The sequence below is a fragment of the Oxyura jamaicensis genome, chromosome 8 (genome assembly GCF_011077185.1).
Source record: "Oxyura jamaicensis isolate SHBP4307 breed ruddy duck chromosome 8, BPBGC_Ojam_1.0, whole genome shotgun sequence".
In the NCBI taxonomy this organism is placed as follows: domain Eukaryota; kingdom Metazoa; phylum Chordata; class Aves; order Anseriformes; family Anatidae; genus Oxyura; species Oxyura jamaicensis.
The window spans coordinates 22988011-23007687 of NC_048900.1; the positions used below are offsets into that span (position 1 = coordinate 22988011).

The following is a 19677-nucleotide window of genomic DNA, read 5'->3' on the forward strand; positions in this document are numbered from 1 at the left end:
GCCTGTTCATGTTTCTTTAATTAGTATCAGAACAAAAATGTTTGGACTTTCAAATATTATTATACAGTGAAAATATTGGAATGATTTATTGGGTCGTTTTGTGTCCATTTTATTCCATTTTATTTCCATGTAAAAATATACATCTGGTACACAAGATATAAAAAAAATAGATTTTCACTACAAAATAAGTGCTCTGAGCACTAAAAATGCACTTGTGCACTTTAGTGTTGGCTTAAATATTTACATTTTCTAGCCACATCCCTCTCCTCCCCCCAAAATGGGCAAAGCCCTGGTTATAAATATCAGCTGGGTCTGGTGTACAAAACTTTCCCAGAAAAAGGCCAGGAAAGACAAACATAAAAACGCTGTGGCTCAGACAATTTAACTCCCTCAAAATTGTAAAAAATAAAAATAAAAGACTTCAACTCTTGTCAAAAGAAAATGTCACAGGGAATGCTACACTAGTTAACAGGCATTGCAAGCGGGGAAGAAGTTTTGAGAGGTGATGTCTTTAAGGGGAATAGGGGCACAGACCAGGTAGCTTTCTTTCTCAGGCTAGAGAAACTCTAGTCAGAAAGGCTTAAGGGAAACCGATCTTGCATTTTTGGAAGATCAGGGTAGATTAGATGTCTCTTAAAGTCCCTCCCCACCTGTTTTTCTGTGATATAGTTGGACAATGGAAAGGACAATTCCTATAGCCAGCGTCTGCTGCTTTGAGCCAAGACAACATGTCAGGAAATACGGGTTGTTTTCTAGCAAGTTTATTTCCCTCACTTTGTATCACAGTTTCTAAGTATAGAAAATACTTGTGTGGACTGTGCTGATCACAATGGAAAGTTGCCAATTCACTTCCTTTTGTCATGGGGCCACCTTGCTATTAGTCATGAAATCCCTGCTGCCAAGCATGAAAAGTTCCTGGGGAAAAAAAAAAAAAAAAAAAAAAAAAAAAAAAAAAAGTCCCTTTGGTAAAGCGTGGATTAGGTCAAAAGGAGAGACATTGACAGCTCATGACTAAAAACAGGACAGGACATTGGCAGCTAACCTCATGAAGTCAGCTGGGATCAAACCTCACCAACTTTGCAGAGCTGATCTCAGACGTTACAACAAACCCACCGCATCTGGGCAAGGCAACAGGCATGATTCAGCCAAGGTCATACCTGCCTGCAGGGCAGGTACTGCTAACAAAACATTTGAAGATAATGTAGCTGAGGACAAAACAAGAGGAAAATTTGCTGAGGAAATGTTATCACACATGGGATTGATTCTTAGAGACCAGAGTGTGCATCAGTCAACCCAACTTGCCTCGTTCTCCAGAAGTCAGTGGCTTTCTAAGACAGTAGCCACATGACAGACTGGGATCTGTTAAAATTTTAAAAAATACATATGTTCAGAGATGTTTAGCAAGCTTGGGATTCAGCTCTGGCCTGAAGAGGCTCTTCTGCAGTGTTCATAGTTCAGTTGAGACTCCCAGAGCAAGTCCTTGGGAAGGGGTCCCCCAGCACACTTGTCCTGTCGGGTGCCGAGTGAGCTGGCTGAGTTCACCCGCCGAGATCACCTCAGTGGCAAATTCGTTCTGTCATTTCTTTCTGCATTGAAAGGGAGTGGGGAGAAAAGAGAAAACCGGTAAGTGCAAAGACAGCTTACACTACAGTGACAATACAAGGCAGTTTGGTAGGTATCCTGCTGCTGACTCGGCTGGGAGCAGGCAGAGCAGGCAGTGCTGCTCTCAGAGCCTCAGGACACAGAGCTGCTCCTGCCAGTGGTGGCTCTTGCTCCAGGAGGTGACAACAGCTCACCCAAAGGACCTGTGGCTTTGGTAAGGGATCCCACACTGTAATGCAAATGAGCCCTAATAGCAGAGGGCCACAGGAAACCTCCTGGCAACTCCTGCCTCCTGCCTCCTGCCTGGTATTTGCTCAATGTCCCTCTCAGGGGGTCTACTGCTTTGTGGTACCCCTAAGACATAAGGAGCAGGGCTCCCCAGTTTCATCAGCTCCTCCATCAGCCACCCAGGCCCAAGCATGCATAGCCAGAGTCCCCTCCTCTCATTGTCGCCACTCTTGTCGCTTGCCAAATGCTTCATCTACAGATCCTAGGCCTGAGCCATCGGCACTGGACACAGGGAGGGACAAGATGACAAGAGCAAGCTCTGTTTAGGCTAACAGATTGGGGATTTTAGCCAGGATGGCGTCATACGGTGCTAGCTGCTTTGGGAAGGTTCCCACCTTTCAGCTGGTGGAAGGCTGTAGTTGTCCTTGCCTTAAGGAGCTCAACCTTAAGTCCATGGATTCTCTGGCTCACAGGTTCACAGTCTGTGAATCTGCACGTGCACACAGATCCCCCATGCACCACAGATAAATGTTTCACATTAAAATGTACTCCCAAAATAGACCTGACTGGTCTGTGGAGAAGGAAGGATGCAACTGTGAAAAAATAAATAATAATAATAATAATAATAATAATAATAAAGACAGAACTAGGAAAGTGGGACGTCTCTTGGGTAACCCTGTAAAAGGCCCTTTAGTGATCTAACTGAGGGGGCAGAAACTGTGCTGTGAGCTTGGTTTTTAAAATCCACTGAGTGAGAGTGGCAAAGAGAGGGCTTCTCTGCAGCCATCACCCCCTGGAAATCCCCAGCACCCTGCCTTGGTACGTGACCAGCTGGGGCTCTGCCAGTGCTGCTGCCCATTGCCGTGACCTACCACCTCTTCCCTCAAGTGCAGAGCCCCCCATTTCTCCATTTGGCCTTTGTTAAGAGTGAATCACTGCCGGTCGTTCTGCCTTTGCAAAAGATCTATCTCCTTTTTGGCTCCCACAGTTCGCTGCTATGAAATCACTTCCCAAAGAAGTTTGACAAAAGTCTGATTGAGACAGCAAAAGGAAATTCAGGCAGAGGCAGTCTTCGAAACCATGAACCCCTTCATCCCATAATCCCTGTACCTTTTTCCAAGCTACTTGGGCCTAACTGGATATTCTCTGGCTGACGAGATGCTCATTTTTCTTTCCTCATCATCCTAAATCTCCAAACTGGGGCTCCTCAGAAGAAAACCCACATGTGGGAAGCTGCAGCCATGGTACAGCACTCAGAGCTGCTGTCCTGCTCCCTCCAAGTGCCTGTGTGCTTGGTGGCTCTCCACAGCCACGTGCAGGGAACAGGACTCTCCTCTCCCATGGAATTTGTGTGGGCCAACTGGCCATCGAAGTGCAAGGTGAGGTCATGAGGCAGTCAGGAGGGACTCAGCCTCTCGAGGATGGTTCATCTCATCCTGACTGAGAGATGATCACCTTTCTGCAACCCTTGAGAACTTGCAAAAACAAGACCCTGCCCTCTTAGCCTAAGCTGAAGGCAGATGAAATGTGCTATCTGTCCTTGCCTGCGTGTCAAACCAGCTGAAGAGTCCTTCAAGACTGAAAAGCACCCAGGGGCAGGGCAACAGCTATGGTGCAGCCCAGTGAGAAGGAGAAGGAGCAAAGCAAGCCAGTGGAGAGGGAGATTTGTGATGGGAAAATGGGCTGGGGCCAAGTGGGATGTACTGCAGAGGTTGGTGTTGGGATCTGTGCATCCTCACTGTGCTGCCTCAGTGCAACCAGACCAGTGCAAGCACCAGCCCCTGCACACCCCAAGGAACTGGGGTTCCCTGGGGTAACAGGGTGATCAGAAGGATGGCTTTCAATCCTCGAAAGTTACTCACAAGCTGCAGGAACTTGTCCCTCGGTCCCCAGCACAGCCCTACATCCAGGGCACAGGCATCTTCTGGTTGCAGGTCACTTGCTCACACTTACAGCCAGGCATTGCCTGGGGAAAGGAGGTGCCTGAGCCTCCTGCAGGGCTTGGATACCAGCAACACTTACCAGGCAATGGGCACACCAAGAAACAAGACAGACCAGAGAGAAATGTGCCTCATTTCCTTGTAGTTTAACCCTGGTTGCATCACGCTGGAAAATCTATTCATCTTTGATTCATGTAGACCCATAAATCATCCCATGCTGCATGTGAGTCACTGGCATTGAAAGGCTATTTAGCGATGTCAGCTTCTGCTTTGGCTATTAGTGCTAATTATTTACATTAGCCAGCATCAGTCAAAGGAGATGACACCATCATGGGCTGTGTATCAATGCTAACGACGTTTGTCATGAGGAGTGCCTGGGAGGAAGAAGGACACGGGACACAGTGACATGAGCTGCCATTTTCTGGAGCTGAGGGCCATTTGATAATATAGATCACAGTCAAACGGCACCAAGTAATTAATGTGGATGCTGTTGTCATTGAGGTCTCCCCTGGCTGGATCATCATCCCCTCTCCCAAATTGCAATCAGAGCAGAGGAGGCGAATTGACTGAGGCAAAAGAAAGCAGAAAAGGAGTTAAAGTGCTTGGAAGGCAGAGGCAGGGGCACCGCTGGTGCTCCTAAACAGGCAGTTCATGTTGTGACTTTTCTTAGCTCTTTGGTCTCTCTGGTATTGGATCCACTTGGTTTTCCCTGGCTCTCCAGTGCTGGACTCAGCCTTTTCTGCAGCCCATCTTTTATCACTGCATGCTATCCACTGGGCTCCCTATTAATTCTTCTCCCCATCACGACACATCCTCTCTAGGTCAGACCACACTTGACTTTGCCCATGACACGCTTGTTTCTGTTACAAAACTATGCACATTTTCTAGTTTATGTGCTGGGCCTCTCTAGCTCTTCCTCTGGTGCCCCCAGCCCTGCTTCTTCCATGGACTCTGCCTAGCTAATTGCTTTCCAAGGGAGGCTGCAGCAGATCCTGGAGCTCCAGCAAGGCCTCTCTCGTATGGCCTGGATATCTGCTGTCTGGAGCTGTGTGCCCTGCTGGGGCTCACCTTCCTCCAGCCTCGTTGTAATTCACACTCGGAGCTCAGGCAAGGACCTTAGACCCCAACAGGAACACTCAAGAGGAGAGGAGATCTGGGCTCAGAGCTGACCCTAGAAAGCCACGTGCACACAAGTGCCTGGCAACACTTCGGTGTGCAAAATTTCGTTAGAGCTACCAAGTCTACAGAGGGACACCCTGTTGTGGTGGTGCAGAGACAAAAACCATAGGTGTGCTGCTGAGGTAGGGTGGCTGAAAGAGCCCACAGAGGGTGACTGCAGGAGGCAGAGCCCAGGCCCACTTGAATTTACCAGGGCTGCATCCAACCCACGCCGCCCTCACCCCCTCTGCTTCCCTGTCCCTGTCCTTACCAAAGGCTCCAGCTCCCGATGGTCGACGAGGCTGAACTCCCTGATGAAGTAGTAAAAGTGCTTGTAGCAGGTGTTGACGTGAGCCTCGGCACCCATGTTGATGATGCTGTCGAAGTGATGGATGTAGACATGGACAAAGACACGGAAGAGGCGGGTGAGGATCTTAGTGCAAACCTGCTGGAACTGCTTGGGGAAGGGGACACCTGCAAAGCAGAAGCAAGTTGGAAGCCATTTGACCATTTCTGGGGAAAAATAAGGAAAAAAAAAAAACACCACCACCAGAAAATAATAATAATAATAATAATAATAATAATAATAATAATAAAACACAGCTAGACTGTAAATGTTGCTGCCATGCTTAACAGGGAACCATGGGACCATGGGTGGGTGATAGACTCGCTTGGCCAATGTCAAGAGTGACAGCTCCACGGGGGCAGTGTGCCATCCAGCTTTCTCCCTTGCCCAATTTCCTCATTGCCCAACTAGCAATTTTCTGCAGGCATATTCTGATGATCTGGGGAGTTTCCCTAGGAAAGAAAATTTCTCATACAATGTAGGAGGCCACATCTTTCCCTGTCTGGATCTCTCTGTCCTGCCCTTTCCATACAAACCTGAGCAGACCCAGCGCAGCAGAGACAAATGTCTTTACCCGAGTCTACAAACAGAACAAAACCTCCTCTCAGCAGGACGGAAACCTTCCCTGCTCCTCAGAACCAAACCCATGGGTTGTGCTACCTTTCTTCCTCCACACGCCCTCAAACATCACTTCTGATGCATCAACAGAAACAGGTGGGGTTCCGGCTTTCCTTGTGATCCTGTTTCAAACAATTGTGTCACCAAGACAGGAACAGAAATGTCCGTCTTGGCAATGCTTATGTAGTCATGTCATTGCGCCTGTATGATGCTCCTACTGAGTCGTCCAGGAACAGGACCCACCACACATAAATAAATAAAACTCTATGCTTTTATCCTTGTCCTGCACAAGGACACGATGTCTTACTCTACATTTCCACCCTTGCCTAAACACACTGCTATCACAGTGAAAATCTCAGCAGTATAACAGGGTCTGTGTCAGCAAGCAAATCTCTAAAGGAAACCTGGCTTTTGAAACCCCTGCAAATATTTTTTTGGAAGGTGGAAAATGAAACAATTACGATTTGTTTTCTTGACGGTTCTTCCTCTCCCCAAGCAATTCAATGCAAATCTGCAACAAGCAAAATAAATTCCTCCCTTCCCGCAGCTGTACCTACCTCCTCCCTGAGCTTCTTACTAATACAGCACTTAACCTCTTAAAAATCTTTCCAAATAATCTCCGCTCAACCGTGGCCAGCTCAGGCATGATGCTGCAGATAGTGTGCAAATCTCTTGGCTAAAAAATAAAAAATAAAAATGGTAATTTTGAGTCTTCCTCATCAGCCCTGCTAGGCAATTAAGTTGTTTTTCCCACTGGCTCTTGGCAGTTTTGTTTGCCAGCAGCAGTGCCGTGCTCCTCTCCTCCAGGGGTGGCAAACGCAAAGGATCTGTTCATGCATGGAGCCTCTCTTATCATTGTCCAGGGTCCCAGCACTTGGGACAGAAAGGAAATTTGGTCAGGAACAGCGTCACCTGCAGCCCAGCCCTGCTTTGCTTCATGCAGGGGGCAGGAGCTGGGTGCTCAGGCCATGGATGGGTGGCTCAGCTGCCACCTCCTGAGGGGGACACACGTCTCGGCACAGCCTCACCTGGACGTGGAGAGGTGCTCTGAGACTGTTCACGGCCACTGCCCTGCGTAAACGTCAGCATCCTGCAGCAGTGCAAACCCAGCACACTCTTTGGCATCACCCGTTAGGATGCTAATAGGTCCTGTAGGGCTTTCTGGGAGAGATGCTTCCATCTGGCAAGGTACCCGCAGGCCTTTGCCATGCCACCAGTGTGGGAATCTGCTTCTGCGCTCACCCCGTGACCATGGAGCTCTCCCTGCCTGCTGTCTGCTGAGACCTCTGGGCTTCCCTGCCGTCAGAAACGGTGCCGTGTTTTAACAAAGGCTTCACTGGGGCTTCTTGCACTGAGTGAGAATTTGCTAAGCAAATAAAAGCCCTAATCACCCAGCTGGGGGCAGAGATAAGCCATTAGGGTCGCCCCTACAGAGCACCTTTGAGGAACCAGTCAATAAATATTTCTTTTAATAAATAAAAATCCATCAGAGCAAGTAATTTTGGATGAATGCAGGTTCCCAGAACCCAGCTGGGAAATATGGGCTGTTCTGAACAGAACAGTCTCAGACTGCCAGGGCTGATGGTGTCTGTGGTCCTAACACTGCTGTTGGAGGATCCACCTCCAGAGCTGGCAGATGGTGATGGGTGGCTTTCCTCTGCCTTTGCCCTGAGATTAGCCAGGAACCGTCTTGTCCTATAAACCAGCTGCCAGCAATGTCTTCGTGCACAGGCTGAAGAGACCTGGAGGGGCAGACACATCCAGCTCCAACCTGGGTTCTCCAAAAGCTTCTCTTGCATCAGGGAACAAAGATTTAGTAAAAATCTTGTGGCTGACAGCAACTCTGGGAGCTGTTGAGCTATCATACTCCTGACGATGCCTGGAAAGATAGCACTGGGCTGCCAGGAGCTCAAGGTACCCTCCTGGGCTACCCCACCACTGTGGTTTCCCATGAACCCCGCAGCACCATCAGCTCCTGGGCCGTGAAGCTGGGCTGCTCTTCCTTGTGTCCATCACAAGGTGTCAGTGTGAGGCTGTCCTCTCCAGGCACGGCCAGGCTGCCGTGGTGGCTGGCTGTCACCCGGGGACTTGAGCAGGTCACCTCTCACCCCACCATGTCGTGACACCACCACCTGCTATGGTCCTTTCGGCCCAGGGATTTTGAGTGTCTGGTTCTGGCTCCTTCTCCCCACATCTCCCCTCCTGCTCGCACCCACGGGCAGCCCCAGCAAGTCAGGATGCCAGGAAAAGCATTTACACGCAACATCAGCTCTTCTCCAGCTGCGATCCCAGCCACCACCCAGACGCTGACCCGCCAGCCAGCGGCCGGTGTCATCGCCTCTCCCAACCAGAAACAGTCCTAGCTGGAGCTGAGCAGGGAAATGGAGAGCACCACACGTGCTGGAAGGCAGGACAAGGGCTGTAAAGTCAGCAGCAGGTACGATTTCATCACTGCAGTGCAGCCGGCGTGCTGGCGAGCGGTGTGACTCACCACCCCGACACGAATCAGCATCTTCAGTTACTCTTGGATGTTTTCCTTGAAACCCCAAGGTGTGACTTAACGCTCCGAGGAGTCTGTTTTCCACCGGCTGTGCTGATTGCTTCAAAACATAAGGAAGCCATGTGGGACCGCGAGGAAAAGGAAATGAAAACAAGAGGTAACAAAGCGCCTGCGCGTACAGGAAGGGAATGTGGATGGGTCTTGGATCCTTCCTGCCATCTCTCCTATCCCCAGCCCTTGTGCACCAGCCAATTTCATTTTTTCATGATGAATCAGTAATGTGAAACTATTTTGCTTCTTGGCAGTCGTATTTTTTCCTCTCCAAAAGCAGTAATTCAATGAACTACGTGATGAATTATCGTTGTTAATATTATTGCTAAAATCCATTTTGGCCGCTGGATGGTTCGGTGATTCATCTTTTCCTACAAATAAGTCTTTAAAGCTCCTTTGAAACTAACAGCACGATGGCAGCTGCAAGCTGCTGTGGCATTAATTTGGGAAGAAAGAAGGGAGAAAATAAAGGGCAAATTATGTAAAAAATAGCTAGCTGAGAAAACTGCAACAATTAGCTGAATTCTGAACATTTTTCTCCTGTTGTTATGGGGAGAAAGAACAGGATAATTATGCATCAAGCTTTCTCTGCTTTTTGTCATTGTTTTGGGAATATGCTTGCATGGCAGGGTTGAGCTTGGAAGAGCTTTCCAAGAACAGCCCCAGAGCTTCCTGCAAGCGATGCTCCTGGCAGCCGCGGGCAGATCTGGCAGAGGGCACGGGCGCTGCCGCCGCTACTTTTGGTCCAAACCCCACGTCCACGCTGCTTTAAAAATGGAGGCGTCTCGGCACACAGGGCAGTGTGGGCATGGGACAGGTGGCTCTGCAAACCCTCCAAGTTTGGGTTTTCACATGGGCAGGCTCTTGGTGAAACATGAAATGTTTCCCAGCTATCAGCAGGCACCGCGGGGCAGAGTGATGACCCCGAGGAGCCGATATTTTCCCGCTGGTAATTCACTCATGAAGAAATCTACTGACATAGTTTTACCAGCTGGTAAAAATAAGCCTGTAGAATCGTTTATTCTATTCCCTGCATGGGAACAATGCTTATTCTGCATTTAAATGTTTTTTGGTGTTTTTTTTTTCAAGCCAGCTACGTTGGTTGGGAGAGCGGAAACAGAGCACTAAGCGCATGTTAAGTGATACGGGTCGTCTGGGAGAGCTGTGGGTGATTTATAGCAGCCAGGCTCACCCCAGCCAGGAAACTGTCTCATCGTGACCGGCAGACAGACAGGTTTCCTTCCAGAGGGAGGATTTATATACAGCAAAGCATTTCAGTGGGACTGAGCCCTGCAGTAGACTTCCCTGTGGATAGGGAAGATGCAGCATCTCCTCCACCCTCACCATTTCCTCCGATTTCCAAGCCCAGGATGAATGAGATGAACAAGTCCCCCACTCTGGCCCATGAAGAGCCTCTCCCCTAGCTGCCAGTACAGCCATGACCCAGCCCCGCTGAATCACACGCTGCTTTGGGTTTTGTAGCTTTTGTTGGACAGGGGTGCTGAGGTTAGACACGGGCAACGTTAGCAAGCTTGCGTAACACTTGCTGTTTCTAAAAAAAAAGTCTGCTTTGTCTGCAGTCAGGTGGCCAGAGCTGGGAAAAATTTGTCCTGGGACAGCTGCCTTACAGATGGCACGGATGGACATGGATGGAAAGCTGCCGTGCACTTGGGGCACTGTCCCCAAGCCCCATGTCCCTCCCCGCAGCACGCCACCATAAAGTGGGAGTTCAGCTGAGGTCAGGTGCCTGTCCTCTGGCACAGGGCTCCAGCACCACCCCAGCACACTGTGCTCATCTGGGCTTCAGGGGATGGAGAGGGAGGAGACCCCCGAAGGGCAGTTGTACCACCCTAACTGCAGGCAGAGCCCGTGCAGCTGGGTCAGACCGAGCGCCCCATTCCACAAGGCTCAAATTAAGATTTTGGCAGGCAAAGCCTTTGCATGCTGCCTCTCTCCTGCTTGCACAGAGCTGTCACTCCTCCAAGCCTCCACGGCACAGACATAGCCCAGAGGGGCAGAGACTTTCCCCGAAAAAGCAGCAGCACGTGCCTAGATGCTCCAGTACAGCCAAATGGGGCTGTGAGAATTAGTGGCAGCCAGAAATCCCACACGGACCATTTTCTTCAATGTTTCCAGGGGTTTTTCTTCAGCATATTAATGAAAACCCTAAGCCTAACTGCAGTGGTTTCATCCAGCTCTGTCGGCTATGCTGCTTGGGGAAACAGACTTGCAAAGCCCTGCATTTCCCTCTAAGATCCCTAAAGCTTCCTTTCCATTCAAGTGGCTTTGGATTTTTTTCTGGAAAGCAACCTCTCCTGGGCAGCAGCTGAGACTCTGGCAGCCAGATCCAGTGCAAATGACCCAGTGAAAGAATAGATCCTGTGGGACGGAGCAGAACAGAAAAGTTCACTGGGAAGGGACCTACAAAGATCATCGCGTCCAACTGCCTGACCACTTCAGGGCTGACCAAAAGCTGAAGCATATTATTAAAGACATTATCCAAGTGCCTCTTGAACACTGACAGGGCAAGAGTCTATTTATAGACCCTTTCTGCTCCTTGAAGATGGCAGGAAACAACCAGAGCAGAAGGGGAGGGGTTGTAGCTGTCCTTCACCAGCACCCAGCGGCCAGCACGCCAGCTCCAGCCCCTGACCATCTCCCCAGACAACAGGAAAGCAGCTCAGCAGCAGGGCCAGTATCTGCTGCCAAACACAGCAGGTCAGCAGCAGAGGGGTTATTTCGCATTCTGCTCTTGCCTTTGGAAGCTGCTGCAAGCCCATAAGGCCAAACTTTTTGCAAGGATGCATCGTATGCAGGGGCTTAGCAGCTGGAAAGGCTAGGTCCCTGGTCAGGCATCTGCTCTGCTGATCCCTTAGCTACATAGCAAGATGAGATGTATCGTCAGGGCTGGGATGAATTAGCAGGGGTGGAAAGGAGCTGAGAAGTGACACAGCAAAACAGGACAAAGGCCAAGCCTTGGGAGTGTGAACCTACTTAGAAAACCAGAAAGAACTGGAGCTGGTCCTTCAAGACAAAATGGACAAGATGGTGCAGGGACAGGCTGACCACCTCCAAGCAGCCTCACTGCTCAGCTCCTTGAGTATGGGTGAGGGAGCAGACAACCTACCAGCCCTCATTTCTCAGAACTGCAGAATAGATGGAAAAAATATAAAAGCACAGAAGAAGATAATATTTTTTCCACAACCCCTGCAAACAGAACAAGGAACTCCAAGCTCTTGGGATTGCAAAGTTCAGCAACACCTGGAGGTTTGCGCTGATGGTTTGGGAACCCACACTGGTTACAAGCAGAGCCCTTCTGTGAAGAACCACAGCCCACTCACCTATCCTGGTGGGGAAGATGTCCTCATTGTTGATGAGCATCTCGATCCAGTCCATCAGCATACACATGTACTGCGGGGCCGACAGCTTGGTCGGCTTCTTGTATTTGCTATCGTCCTGCCACCTGTACTCGTACTTGAGCCCGCCCGACATGATGGGGCAGCTCCTCTCCGTGCAGTACTCCGACATGGTGCCGTAGATGAGGTTGATGCGGTTGAAGAAGTCCACCACGTGCACAGCGATCCAGTCGTTGATGCTCTCGCCGGGAGGCAGCTGTACCACCGTCTTCAGGTCCAGCCCGGACTTGAGGGAGGCCTGGGCTTTCTTGTAGAGCTCGAAGCGCTGGGTGCCGGGCTCAAACTTCTTGCGGGGGCGAAAAGTTTTGTCTTTGTTGAAGACTTGCTTGAGACACAGTGCCATCATGGGCTGGGCCGGCCAGGGTGAGGGCAGCGGAGACAAAGCCACGGGTCTTCAGGGATGGAGGTTTCTGGGAGGAGAAGGACACAGATTTTGGTTATGCACAGAGCCGTGTGTGTGTGCACCTCGCAGGGACGAGCTAGCACCAGGATGCTGCTGGCCCCACAATGGCAGCAGTGAGGAGCCAGCCAGCCTCTTATCTCCGGACCTTTATCTGTAAATATTGCAATCAAACAAAAAATGTGATATCCGCGGTGTTCACCAACCCCAGCAGCCCCGACCTGGCATCTTTTATCCCCTCCTAGCAAAGGCGACGTGCCTCTTTCCCAGGGATTTCTCAGCTCACAAAAATAGCTCCCTGTGGACAACGCTGCGACCGCAGCTGGCTGCTGGTTCACACAGCCCCAGCACCCGGCTCAACGGGAAGAGGGGGGATTTTTGTTGTTGTTCAGCCCCGTGTGTTTGTTCGGAAGAACAAAACCCGCATCCGAAAAAGGGAAACAAACAGCAGCCGAGCATGCCGGTGCCAGGATGCGGCCGTGCCGGCGCACAATGCGCACGGGAGCTCCCACAGCTCCCCACGCTTCTCCAGCCTCGCAGCACCCCGGGGACAGGGGACGAGGCCTGGAAGTCACCACTCTGAGCTCATCCCTTCCTGCCGGCATGGGGTTGCCAGCACGGAGCAGGTCTGCAGCGTTTCCCTTTTTTCCTTCCTGAAGCTCCGCTGGAAATCCTGTCTGCTCTGGAGTGTCCTGGACGATCTGAAAAGCACTCGTGGGTCTGCCTGGAGCTCCCTGCGCTCCTCTCCATGGTTGTTAACAGGGGATCAAGGCCCCAGCATGCTAAATGCTTTGCCGAGGCTTGCGGAGGAAAAAATCCCCAGACGGCCTCCCCCAGAGAGGAGGAGGTGGAGAAAGAGTTAAAAATATAAATATGTTCACAGAAAGGGGAAGTGACTTACCCAAAGTCACGAGCAGGAGGGAATGGTGTCCAAGCAAGGCTTGGATGCATATTCAGCATTAAAAGGACATATTTTAGCCAAAAGCTTGCTGTATAAACTCAATGTTTTGTAAACTCAGTCCCGAGCCACAGGCAAATCCCATTTAACCCAGCAGAGATCAGCCATCCATCTTGCAAGGGAAGCCCTCTGCTCCCCACAGAGTCCTTGGGGACATCCCTGGGTGCAGGTTCTGCCCTGCGGGGGTTTCTACACCGCAGCCACATGGCTGCAAGGGGAAAGCCCTGCTGTGGGTGCCACCAGTGCTGCGGAGGCTGGTGGGGAAGAGCTGCAGCCTTTCCCACACATGCAGTGATGCTCTGCCACCATCACAGAGCTTACGGCACGCTGGCACCATGCCCTGCCATACCCTGCTGTACCCAGTCCCAAACCTTGTGTTTTTAGGTGATTTTTGCCCCATGCCATCATGCAACAGCTTAATACCAGGGTGCCTGCAGGTGATTTTCCCCCACACAGGCGCCATGCCCAATTAAAAAAAAAAAGGGGGGAGGGAGAGGGGGGGTAAGAACCCTGATAAGCTCCTGCTGGGGGTTTTCCTGCATCTGTTGGAGATGGGCAGCAATGAGGGAGCACTACGCGCCGCTGCCCAAGCGCTGGGAGCAGCCCCCTTCCCGAGCTCACAGGCAGCTGGGCACAGCTGGGTAACGCGGGCGGGTTTGCTCAGGATCCTTGCCAGCATCGCTACTGAATTACCGAGTCATTAAAAAGCCTCGTGAATCCTTACCGGAATCGGGGAGAAAACTGTTCTCCAGAAATCCGATTTAACACAAAGCCAGCAGCACATCCTGGGATTTACGACTGAAAAGAGCAGGAGAGGCGCCGGGCCAAGAGCCGGCTTCTTTCCCAACCTCGCTCCAAGGCTTCCACTTCTCGGCGGGCAGGAAAAGATGTGAGAGGCACAGGGAGGGAGCAGCGGGGAGGCCAGGGCTGGGGCTTTAAACACCCGGAACAGCCCTTCAGTGGGGATGCTGGGGAAAAAAGCAGTTTGTTGGAAGTGGCCGTGGACTCAGGTTGTCAGCAGTGCTTGCAGGTCCAGGATTTCCCAGTCCCTGCCTTCAACCTGGAGCAGCAAAACGTGAGGCAGCACTAATGGGATGCCCGGCTGGGGAGATCCTAAAGCCCTGCCCCAGCAGGCTGAGGCAGCAGCTCCCCACAACATGACGGTGCACATCCCGCTGCTGTCAGTGCCCAGGGGGCCTGGCGTGGTGCCGGGCAGCCCACAGTTCCCACGTGCAAAATCAAAGCTTCCCCCCGAGCACCCCGGGCACGGCTCCGTCCCCGCTTGGCCGCCCTGTGATTCCCACAGCAGGGCGGTACCGGCACCCACAGCCGCATGTCCCGTCCTGAAGCATCTGCAAACCTCCAGAGCAAGATGCTTGGGGTTTCGCTGGTGGACCCATGTCCCCCTTGTCCCTGCTGCTGCATGCCCACCGTGGCATTGCAGCATCCTCGGTGCCTGCCCCATCTGCCTGCCCAAAATAGCCTCGCGTTTTGCAGGGGCTGGTTTAACACCCAGCGAAACCCTTCCGCTGCTCCAAAGGCTGCTGGTTTCAGTCGTGCCCCTGCTTTTACCAGCAGCAGGGGAGAAACCTGCGGGGTTTAGCGAGAGCCAAGTCGGTGCAGGGTGAAGCTGCAGGGGTGCGGCAGGGCCGTGGGGCTGCAGCAGGCTGGGACGTGCAAACCTGGTTTCCTAGAGGGCTGGCAGGGCCAGAGGAGAAAGGAAATGAACTGGATGGGGGGAAACAAGTTCAGGGTCAGGATCAGCCCTTAGTTTCGGATTTGGAGAGGCTTCTTTGCTTCTTTTTCTTTTTTTTTTTTTTTTTCTTTAAATCACTTGAAAACCACAGAAGATCACTGCCAGGCAAAAGCTTTGTTTTAAACTAAGAACAACACTGAACGGTCTGTTTAGAAACTGGCAAAACAAAAGGGAAAAAAAAAAAAAAAAAAAAAAAAAAAACAGAAGGGAGGGGAGCTTCCTCTGCCCACCGCAAACAATCCCATGCTCCGAGCAAGGCCACCAGTGCAGGCCGGCATCTCTCACCCCAAAACCAGCGGGGAGCAGTCAGGGCAGCGCCGCTCTGTGGGCTGACAGAGAGGACTGGGCTCTGGTGGGGACGGTGCCACGCTCCCTCAGTTTCCCCAATTTTAAAACTCATCTCCTTTATATTTATCCCATTATATTTAGGGCTGTAAAGTCAAAGGCTTGGCTTTGGGGAGGGGGAAAGCTCTTTGCGAGTGCCCCTGGGACGCAGTAATGCTTATTGCTGACTGGGATCGGTAATAACAAGGGGGAGGAAGGCGCCGACAGCGGCACCTCCAGCTGGCAGCGGGCCTGGTGCCTGCGCCAGCCCTGGATGCGGCCCGAGACGCTTACACACGCACACAAGCATCCGAAACCGCAGGGCCGCTCGGCAGCAGCCTCCGAGAGGCCCTGAGCCGACCGAGCCCCACGTAGCAGGGCTCCCATAAAACTGCCGGCTCCATGTCCCCCCTCTGCTTCCCCTGGTGGATTTTGGCGTGAGGCCGCTCCGGTGCTGGCTTCTCCTCCCCTGCTGATGGGGATTCCCTTCTCCCCTTCCCAACAGCACAAAAATTCCCCTCCTGCCACTTCCCCGTGTGGTGGGGCTGGCCTTGGCCCAGACACCAGCCTGAGCCCCTGATGGCCTCCAGATGGCCAGTCGGACCAGCTGCCTGCTGGCCTGGAGGTTCTGCTGGCTTTTTGCTGCTCAAGGCTGTGTTACTGTCTGCATCCTGACCCCACAGCTCTCTGTGAGCACTAGAGAAGCCCTGTTGAAAGCTCAACCTGTGGCCTGTCCTGGAGCACCTGCAGCTGGGGTTTCTTTGTGGTGGCCCTAGAGGTGCACCAGAAAGGCCCCGAAGGCCAAGCTGCCTCTCACGAGCATCCCTGTCCCTGCAGGCAGCTCAGACCCTGTCCTGCTAGGGGCTGGGGGCAGGCAGTGCTCCCCAAGGAGGTTCTGCAGATTTCCCCATGGCCATGTCAGGTTTTAAAGGAGGTGGGGTGCTGGACGAAGGTGCTGGGGGCACGGCCTCAAGTCTCTGGCCCCGCTCCTTCTCCCCGGGCTTCCTGCTGGAGCCAAGCCCCAGCTGGGCCGTCTGTGAGAAACGGGGTTATTGGCTGCCGATCCCAAATATAACCCAAACGCTGGAAAATTCCAGGAAACGAGCCAAGACAAGATGTCAGGAAGGGGATCGAGGGCCAGCATGCCAGACAGCAAGGCTGTAGAGAGCCGGGGGCTGGAGGTGGTGTCCCACCAGCCCTAAACACCAGGCACAGCTCCTGGTGCTGCTGAGCCCTGTGAGAGGCATGAGCATCATTTGGGGCAGTCCCCAGCACCCATTTTTGAAGGGACCAACTCCCAAAGGCAGCAGGGCTCAGCTCTCTGTGCCAGTACTTCCCTCGGCTCTGCTGACACTCGGAAATCCCCACCTCGTGAAAACCAATGTGGTTTCCAGGAACAGAACCACTCACATCTCTGCTCACCCCCAGACCAGCCTCACTGTCCCCTCTGTGTCCCTGACCCCAGCAAACCAAAGCCCCATCTCTCTGCACTGGAGGTGGCACATCCAGCTCGTTTTGGGGTGATGCTGTTTGGGGGTACCTCACTCCTGGGGCTGGGATCTTGCTGCAGCCACCAGATAGGCTCCCTGCGGCACCCAGGGGCGATCCCCCCACCACCAGAGCCACAATCCCAAACGCCAGGAACTCCGGCAGGACACAAGCCAGCGGCTGGAAGCGCATCCTCACCGCTCGCTCTGCCCCAGCTGCCCCTGCCCTCCCTCGGACACAGACAAATCCACCTCCAGGACCGTCCCCACCAGGCTGCAGGGTGACCACCCACACCGTGGGCTCCCCCCATGCCCTGCACACCTCCAGGCTCCTGCACGTCTCCCCAGCCCAGCACCCTCCCGCACCCCAGGCACAGGATCCCTCGGTATTCACACACTCACAGCCCAGCTGAGACACCGGCAGCGTGGGGAAGAGTCTCCGCAGGCTTCCGTGTCCCAGCCGGGGAGTGGGAGGGCTCGCTTCTCCCCAGCGTTTGCCCAACCTGTGTTGGAAGCACCCCAGGAGCATCCTCGGAGGTGTGTGGGACACAGCACCGGGACGTTGGTGCTGCTCCGTTCCCCAGCCCAGCACTCACCTCATCCCCGGCACGCCCAGCTGCCAGCACACGATCCCGCTGCGCTTTCTGCTCTGACTAGGGAAAAAAAATAATTAAAAAATAAATAAATAAACCAATGCAAAACAAAACCCCAGCGCCCGCCGGGATGCCCCACGGCGGGAGGAGCGGCTGCACGCTGACGTTGGCCAGGCTTTCGTTGCAGAAAGCGGGGCCGAGGATTTTTGTGCCGCCGCTGATGTCACATCCTGACCCTGCCGCGCCGCAGCTGTCCCCGGGCCCCGCGGCCCCCCCGGCACGCCGAGCAGCTCACACGGGTGCACACACGTCCACACACGTGTGCGCACACGCGGGTGCATCCCTCCCTGCTTTGCACCCCCAAATCGGCCACAGGGGAAAGCGCCAGGACAAGCTGGGCGCCTCCCAAGGAAAAAAAAAAAAAAAAAAAAAAAAAAGAGGAAAGAGAAAGCAGAAACAAAAGGCAAAAAAAGCCTTTGGCTTCAGACAGGACTTACTTTTGTTAGTCTGAGAGGTGGGGAGAGTTATGAAGTGCGTTGAGATGTTTCAGTGCCGCTCGAGCCAGAGCGGTGGGCACTGCAGGAGCAGCGTGGGACGGCTTGGCACAGCCAGGGCTGCGGGAGGAGCACGGCTGGCTTCAGCTCTGGCTGCCTGGACGGGGATATAAAACACCCAGCACACGTCCGGCGTGAAGCCGGCGGGTGCCTGAGCCGGGCAGGAGGCAGCTGAGCGGTGCTGGTGTCCCAGTTCCCCATCCCCGCTCCCCTTGTCCTCCCCAGGGAGCAGCGCTGGGTCCCGCTGAGATGCAGGTTTTGCAGGTGCTTTCAAATCGCATTTTCAATTAAACTTTCAATTGTTTTTGTTGTTGTTGTTGTTGTTTTGTTGTTGTTGTTTGTTTGTTTGCTGTTCTTTTTTTTTCTTTACTTTTTTTTGGGGGGGGAGAAATGGCACTAATAGGGTCTCTCCCTGCTCTGGGATTCTCCTGCTGATGCTGCTGACATAAGTTGGGAGGATCCTGGTGCTGCGGATATTTGCATGAAGGGGGAGGGTGTAGGATGGGGGCTCTGCCTGCTGCTCCCGAGAGACAGTCCTTAAAAATAGTCACCTACCAGGTGATGACAAATGTCCCCGATCAGCCAGCAGGGACGTGGCTGAAGGGCACATTGGGGCCAGGTGATGGGGTGGGGACACACCGAGGACACGAAGGACTCACCTGTGCTTGGGATCTGGCCCCAGGCAGGACCACGGAGCTAGCACCCATTGCAAAGCGAGGCTGCTGAGGTGTTGCAGCTGCGGCACGTTTCTGCAGAAAAGGTAAAATCTGGAGGTGAAACAACCTGCAAGCTCAGAGCTGGGCTTGGAGGGAACCACTGGGCACCACAGCCTTGCAAAGGGGAAAATATAACCGCCAATGATTAAGCCCAGAACGACAGAGCTGTCAGATCCATCTGTCCTGCTTGCTTGTGATTATCAGCTCATCAAATACAACAGCTCTGCATTTGTGCCTTCCCCAGTTCCCCTGGGATGCTTCACGGAGGCAGGGCCAGCGCTCTCGTGGTCAGGGCCAGTGGTTTCGGGTTAAAGTGACACCATCAAAATCAGCTGGGCAGGCTCCTCCTGGTAGCTGGTGAACCAGCCCGGCCTCTTGCTTCATCGGGTTCAGGCAATGGCAAAATTTTTTCTTTTTTTTTTTTTTTTCCTTTTGCTGAGTGCCATGGGGTGCGTTTTCCCCCAGTGGGGTGGGGTGAGCCAGCAGGGACAAACCCTCCTGCCTGGCAGAGCCACCAGCACCCGGGGACACGTCCCTGGCACCGCATGCTCCTTGTCCCCCGCTGCAGCAGGAGTCCTGGCAAGGTTTGTGCCATGCAGCTCTCCTCCTCCCCAGGGACCTGGTGGGCACCGAGTCCGTGCTCGTCCCCAGATTATGTGGAAAACCTCACATAAGGGGAACAGGGAGGCAGCGGAGCCACGTGTGGTCCCAGCTGCGGGTTTGGGGCAGGAGGGAGCCGTGTCGCTGCGAGGAGGGCATTTGTCTGCCCCAGAGGAAGGAAGAGGGTGCTCTGGTCCGGCTCACGAAGGCAGGTGCATGGCTGAGTTTATCGTGGAGGGGAAGGAAGCAGGGATGGAAGCGGGCCCGGAGCGGTGGATGGCTCTGCCAGACCTCGCAGGCGGTCACGGAAAGAGGCCCAACGCTGTGATGGACTTCGTGTGGTTTAAGGCACAGCACGCCCCAGTGAAAACAAAAGGGAGCAGGGGGTTGCTCTGTGTCTTTCCAGAGGCAGAGGACTTCTCCAGAGAAG

General features: G+C 53.0%; 1 protein-coding gene and 1 long non-coding RNA gene across 2 annotated transcripts in view; one reads left to right on the forward strand and one right to left on the reverse strand.

Moving 5' to 3' along the window:
* Window positions 1-17746, reverse strand: MOB3C (MOB kinase activator 3C). The gene is made up of 4 exons (XM_035333483.1): window positions 17381-17746; window positions 11785-12269; window positions 5200-5402; window positions 1-1586 (listed from the first exon to the last, which is right to left on the reverse strand). The coding sequence occupies exons 2-4, from the start codon at window positions 12203-12205 to the stop codon at window positions 1557-1559; spliced, it is 654 nt and encodes a 217-aa protein (XP_035189374.1). The 5' UTR covers window positions 12206-12269; window positions 17381-17746; the 3' UTR covers window positions 1-1556.
* Window positions 1938-19677, forward strand: part of LOC118170883 — a 23586-nt gene continuing 5846 nt past the window's right edge. The window contains exons 1-2 of the long non-coding RNA XR_004752912.1: window positions 1938-1950; window positions 3251-3254. This is a non-coding gene — a long non-coding RNA (uncharacterized LOC118170883). The remainder of the gene's footprint in view (window positions 1951-3250; window positions 3255-19677) is intronic.

Excerpts from the sequence above, each read along its gene's own strand:
- MOB3C (XM_035333483.1), bottom strand. The coding sequence starts at position 12,205 with ATGATGGCACTGTGTCTCAAGCAAGTCTTCAACAAAGACAAAACTTTT. Across the intron at positions 5,403-11,784 it reads CATCTTCCCCACCAGGATAG|GTGTCCCCTTCCCCAAGCAG; the intron begins GTGAGTGGGCTG and ends TCTGCTTTGCAG. Across the intron at positions 1,587-5,199 it reads ATCGGGAGCTGGAGCCTTTG|AAAGAAATGACAGAACGAAT; the intron begins GTAAGGACAGGG and ends CTTTCAATGCAG.